This window comes from Puccinia triticina, chromosome 7A, assembly GCF_026914185.1.
Source record: "Puccinia triticina chromosome 7A, complete sequence".
Taxonomy (NCBI): Eukaryota; Fungi; Basidiomycota; class Pucciniomycetes; order Pucciniales; family Pucciniaceae; genus Puccinia; species Puccinia triticina.
Genome location: NC_070564.1, coordinates 5,766,682 through 5,772,626, shown reverse-complemented (window position 1 = coordinate 5,772,626; position 5,945 = coordinate 5,766,682). Strand labels below are relative to the sequence as shown.

The 5,945-nt window shown below is 53.5% G+C and overlaps 1 protein-coding gene across 1 annotated transcript; it reads left to right on the top strand.

Annotated features, from left to right (window-relative positions):
• Positions 1-4,184: 4,184 nt before the first annotated feature.
• PtA15_7A626 (uncharacterized protein) lies at positions 4,185-5,586 on the top strand (the record flags this gene model as incomplete). The annotated part of the gene is made up of 3 exons (XM_053171252.1): positions 4,185-4,282; positions 4,377-5,346; positions 5,407-5,586. The coding sequence occupies 3 exons, from the start codon at positions 4,185-4,187 to the stop codon at positions 5,584-5,586; spliced, it is 1,248 nt and encodes a 415-aa protein (XP_053022452.1).
• Between the last annotated feature and the right edge of the window lie 359 nt (positions 5,587-5,945).

The window sequence follows — 5,945 nt, the reverse complement described above, 5'->3', positions numbered from 1 at the left end:
AGGGCGTGCACGCCCCCACCTAGGCGTGCAGAAGCGTGCACCGTGCCTGCTCGCCGAGAGCCCCTCGGTGGGCAGGCGCAAGTACACATACCTGCTCGCCGAGAGCCCCTCGGCGGGTATGGTGTATGTATCCCTGCTCGCCGATGAGGATAACTCTTGGCGAGCAGGTGTACAAACACCTGCCCGCCGAGCCTGCTCACCGAGAGCCCCTCGGCGGGTAGGTGCATGTACACCTGCTCCAGGCATACAGATCCCACCTTGCCAAGAGCCTCTCGGCGAGCAGGTATACATACACCTGCCCACCAAGCCTGCTCACCGAGAGCCCCTTGGCGGGCAGGTGCATTTATACCTGCTTGCCAAGAGAAATCCTCGGCGAGCAGGCATACATATCCCACCTTGCCAAAAGCCTCTCGGCGAGCAGGTATACTTGAACCTGCCCGCCGAGGGGCTGTTGGCGAGCAGGCTCGGCGGGCAGGTGTTTGTATACCTGCTTGCCAAGAGTCATCCTTCTCGGCGAGCAGGCAAGGCTCTTGGCGAGCGGGGATATGTATGCCTGCTCGCCGAGAGGCTCTCGGCGAGGTGGGATCTGTATGCCTGCTCGCCGAGGATTTCTCTTGGCGAGCAGGTATACATGCACCTGCCCGCCGAGGGGCTCTCGGTGAGCAGGCTCGGCGGGTAGGTGTTTGTATACCTGCTCGCCGAGAGTTATTCTTCTCGGCGAGCAGGGATAAATACACCTACCTGCCGAGGGGGACGGGCAGGTGTTTGTATACCTCCTCGCCAAGAGTTATCCTTCTCGGCGAGCAGGCAAGGCTTTCGGCGAGCAGGTGCATGTATACCTGCTCTCCGAGAGGCTCTCGGCGAGGTGGTATCTGTAACTGCCCGCCGAGGGGCTCTTGGCGAGCAGGTATACTTGCACCTGCCCGCCGAGGGGCTCCCAACGAGCCATGATGCACGCCAGTGAACGCCCTTGCACGCCCATACAGGGGTGTGCATGCCCTTTGACTCGCACACCCTTGATAAAGGGCGTGCGGTCCCACATGCCCTTTTCAAAGGGCGTGGGCGAGGGCGTTCCTCCGGGGGATGGGTGTGTGTTTATCAACACCCGTTCTTGCTCAGGCAAAGGCTGAGCAGTGGCTTGTCCTGTGCCAAGACTGAGGGGCAGCTGGGCCTGGGCCAAGGCTGAGCAGCAGCTGTGCCTGGGACAACGCTGAGGAGCAGCTTGTGAAAATTGCAAGCTAGAGGCTTCAGCTGTGCCAAAATGGGCACTGAGCTGTGTGCCAGCCAGCCCTGAACTAGCAGATGGAGTTGCTTTGGAGCTGAAACCAGAGCTGTGTTATGTCAGTTGTCATCAACTGACTACTTTTTTTTCCTGGTGCCAGAAGCAATCCCTTCCAGTCAAGGAGGCCATATGGCTTTGGCGCCCAGAAGGAAACCCTTCTGGTTGCAATATGACCTCTGCAACCAGGAGAATTTCCTTCTGGTCGCAGAGGTTGTAGAACTTCTGCACTCAGTATATTGACACCTGGTTGCAGAGGTTGTGTAGCCTCTGCAACCAGGAGTTTAATTCTGGTCACTGAGGTTGTATAGCCTCTGCAACCAGGAGGAATCCCTCTTGGTCGCCAAGGATGTATAAACTCTGCAACCAGAAGGATTTCCTTCTGGTCGCCGAGGTTGTATAACCTCTCGTACCATTGAAGGATTTCTTTCTGGTTGCCAAGGTTGTATAACCTCTTGGACCAGAAGGACTTCCTTCTGGTCGCCAAGGTTGTATAACACTGCAAAAATAACAGGATACTCAAGCCAAGCTGCCATTGTAACTCCACACGAATGCAGAAGTGCCTTTGTTGGCACAGTCACTGTGCAAGGTGCATAGTGACTGTGCAAGGTGCACAGTGACTGTGCAAGGTGCACAGTGACTGTGCAAGGTGCACAGTGACTGTGCAAGGTGCACAGTGACTGTGCAATTGAAGCTTGGTTGAGTCAAACCTTGATTAAGGCTGGTGTAACACCACAAGCTTCCTCAGAGTTGCCGCATGTCAACTGCTCACAGTTGACAAAGTTTTTTTTGCAGTTTAGCCTCTCGGACCAGAAGGACTTCCTGCTGGTCGCCAAGGTTGTATAACCTCTCAGACCAGGAGGATTTCCTATTGCTCGCCGAGGCTGTATAACCTCCGCAACCAGGAGGATTTCCTTCTGGTCGCCGAGATACAGCCCCGGCCACCGGAAGGAATCCCCCCTGGTCAAAGAGGTTGTATGTATGTCCACTGTGGCTGCCGCTCTTTGCCTGGTACTTGCTGTGGCTCTTTGGTGCCGTCATTGAACCACAGCAAGTGCAGGAGGAAAGGCAGAAAGGGCTAATGACCCTTTCTGACCTTGACCAGGAGAAGAGGATGCACCTGCATCTGATCTCTATGCCAAGGGAACATAGAGGATTCGGGGATTTGGGCGTAAGCCCAAAGAACCCTGCATGTGAAAAGGGGTGGGTGGGTGGTTTTTCTGAGAAAGGTGAGCTTCTCTGAGTGGCAGGCTCTGGGCGATGATGGGGGGAAGAGCGCTGAGGGATTCAACACCATCAGCACTGCGGGTTCATATTCATATGACCTGCGTGGCAGGGATTTGTCGATGTGCATGACTTGGCGCCCGCCCCCCCTTCAGGCATGCCCAGGTCCTTGTCCGCACATACTGCCTCCGTGGACAGGGGGGAACTGATCATTCCTCACTTGCTCCCCTGCAAACATTGGCAACTGGGAGGAGCTTTCTGGCTGCCAAGGCTGTACAACCTTGGCAATCAGAAGGGATCCGGCGGGTGTGCATTTAATTACCTGGGTACCCACCGGCTTTTTCCCGGAAAGTTCACGCTTTTGAGCATGATGAATATGCATGTTGTGTTTAGTCCAAGGACTAGTGGGGTGTACATCTAGACCCCACTAGCTCCAAACGGAGCTCCGGGTCAAGTTGATCCCAAGTTGATCCGAGCCAATGCGGATGCGGGGGTGGACTAAGTGCCCTAATCCGGGCTAACTTAGCCATGCATGCGGATGCAAACTTAACACAAGTGTACCCTCCTCGGTGGAGCGTAGTGACCTCCAAAGGAGGGACTTGCCTCTAAAGTTGCATGTCTGGCCCTACAGGATCAAGACAAATGGCAGGGAGGACCCTACGCTCCCCCATTTTCCCCAATATCACCCTCTAGAATTCTGATTATCTCCTTGCCTTTGGCACCATTACAATCACCAGCTTCTTAGCTTATTTTCCCCTACTTCAAACTCCCCCGTATCCATCCCCCCTTGTAAGAAACCTCCTGTAAATGTTGTTACATGGTGGATTTCTGTGCCCAATCCCCCCCTTCAAGCCCGCGCGGGCTCAGGGAATTTCAAATTTTGAGCCCAAAAACCGCTGGATCACCACCCCAGAACCACTTCACAGTAGGTGGAGTGGGCTAGTAATTATAAAGAAAATATGTGTTTTTTTGCCAGAAATTCTCGAGTCTGTAGGGCCAATGGTGTGACTTTAGAGGTAAGCCTCTCCTTCGGAGACGCTTCGCACCTCCTCGGAGAGGCTTTGTTAAGCTCGATGCGGATGCTCTCAGCTGGGAGGGAGCCTTTTGAGGTGATCGTTGGAAGCCCAAGGTGTTAGTCCCGAGGGCGGCATAGAGGCGGCCGAGGGGCGCATCGGGGCGCATCCAACTTTACAATGCCGCCATCGCTGCGTGGTGGTCACAATCGCGGCCCGGCCGGGGCGCCTGAGGGCCGACCGCTGGCCCGCCTCTTGGACGCCGGGTCAGGGTCTCGCTCGGGCCTCGGGACCGCCCTGAGGACCGTGGCGCCCAGGGGCGCCACAATATCGCCATGGGTCACCTGTACGCCACGGCCATGGTGGCGCAAATCGTGGTCCACTTGGGGGCTGAAGAATACGGCCGCGCGGTCGTGGCGCCACGGCCTTTTTGAATTCGCCCCGCGGGTTACGGCTGTAGTCGTTTGTCTGCAACGGTTGTTTGTCCTTGTGTTTCTGTTCGAGGTGCCCTCTATAAGGTACCGGATATCCCACGCGGGATACTGGCTAAGGGTTGAAGTGTTTGGGCGTTTTTCAGTTTCCTCAAGTACTTCATACGACCTAATTACCACCGACACGCACCTTCAACTACCTCAAGTAAAATCGCCAGGTTTTATCTGGTGCTGGACATGTGGATCGCAAGCCCTTACCTGATTGCTGGCATTGCTGCTGTTGCCAACGCAAGAGTCATTCCGATTGTGAATGGGTTCCTTGAAAAAAGGCAATTGTGAGTATTTCCACTTGTTTTGCTGGTTCCTTGCACCAATTCTTCGGCGGAACACATGAAGACTTTACTCATTAAAGCAAACTCTTGCTTCCAGTGGATCTATGAACAGTCAAAGCTCATCCTCATCGTACGGATTCTCTACAAGCTCGGAAACTACATCTGATGGTCGGGTTTCCAGAACGACGGTCTATGGCGGCACACCATATACAATCACGCAGAGCAGCCAGTCCTCTCCCGCCATGGCGCAAGGAGCATCAGTTTCTTCAATCCAGATAGGTCAAAACCCGCCTCAACTAATCCAAGAACCTTTCCCTGGACTCTCGATTCCGTTTCAAACAGGCCAATTTGCTAATCGACCTCTGCAATCTATGGGAATGCCGATGCTACCTTCAGCCATCTCGATTCCGCCTTTAGTTCGGCTCCCCAACCAGCCTCTTGAAAATTCAAACCAACTCCCCAAATCTTCAAACCAACTTCCCCAGGCTGCTGAAGACACCGCACCAGTACCCCTAAATCCCACCAAGCCAAACTCCAACATCGTCGCTCATCCTACCACTACCAAGGCCAACAACCAGCTTCCCCAGGCTGCTGAGGACACCGCACTAGTGCCCCTAAATCCAACCAAGCCAAACTCCAACATCGTCGCTCCTCCTACCACTACCAAGGCCAACAACCAACTTCCCCAGGCTGCTGAGGACACCGCACCAGTACCCCTAAATCCAACTAAGCCAAACTCCAACATCGTCGCTCATCCTACCACTACCAAGGCCAACAACCAGCTTCCCCAGGTTGCTGAGGACACCGCACCAGTGCCCCTAAATCCAACCAAGCCAAACTCCAACATCGTCGCTCATCCTGCCACTACTAAAGCCAACACCACGAATGGCAGTCCAATCCGCAATTTCCCCGTCTTAGGATTGCCCGTCGCCCCGCAACCCCAGGAGTTCATCATCAACAAACCCATGACCGAAAATATCGGCCCAGAGCGAAACACGGGGTCTCCAGAGAGCATCAATCATCCCACGATAATGCTGGCAGGATCTCCGCCGATGAATCATTTCGCCGTGCAAGCTCCTCCAATACCTCAAGCTCAGACTCAGGCTCAGGTGCAGCCCCAGATGCAGCTCATTAATCCCCCACCGACAGCAGCTCTTGTGAGTGGTGCAGGAAATGCCCCTACCAACGAGGCTCGATTGGAGACTGGCTTTATCCCTATCGTTATCGAATCGATCACTGCAGACGGCCGGCCATATAGAAGTGATGGTCTTCTCAAGATCTCAAACATCCAGCCCCTGAAATCTTAACCTAATCGTTCAGAAAAGGGTTTCCTTTCCAAAAGTAAGAAAAAAAATATTTGGAAAGTCCTGCAAGTATGGACCAGGAAGACACAGGAGAAATGAGTTTAATTGTGGGTAAACAGCTGGTACTGTCACCAAGACTCAACCCAACAAGTGTACCTTTGAATTTTCCAATCTTTTAATTTAAGAATTTGCCATTTTCAATGTAATAGACATTTTTATGATACATGCTAGATAACCTATGATAACATGACGGCTAAATATCAAAGCTCTAATTTCCAATTTTTCCTTAGGATACAGTAGGCTTGAGTAGTCTCCCCTTGTGTCTTGATATGCTCATCATCACGATCCTGGTAATAAGGCAA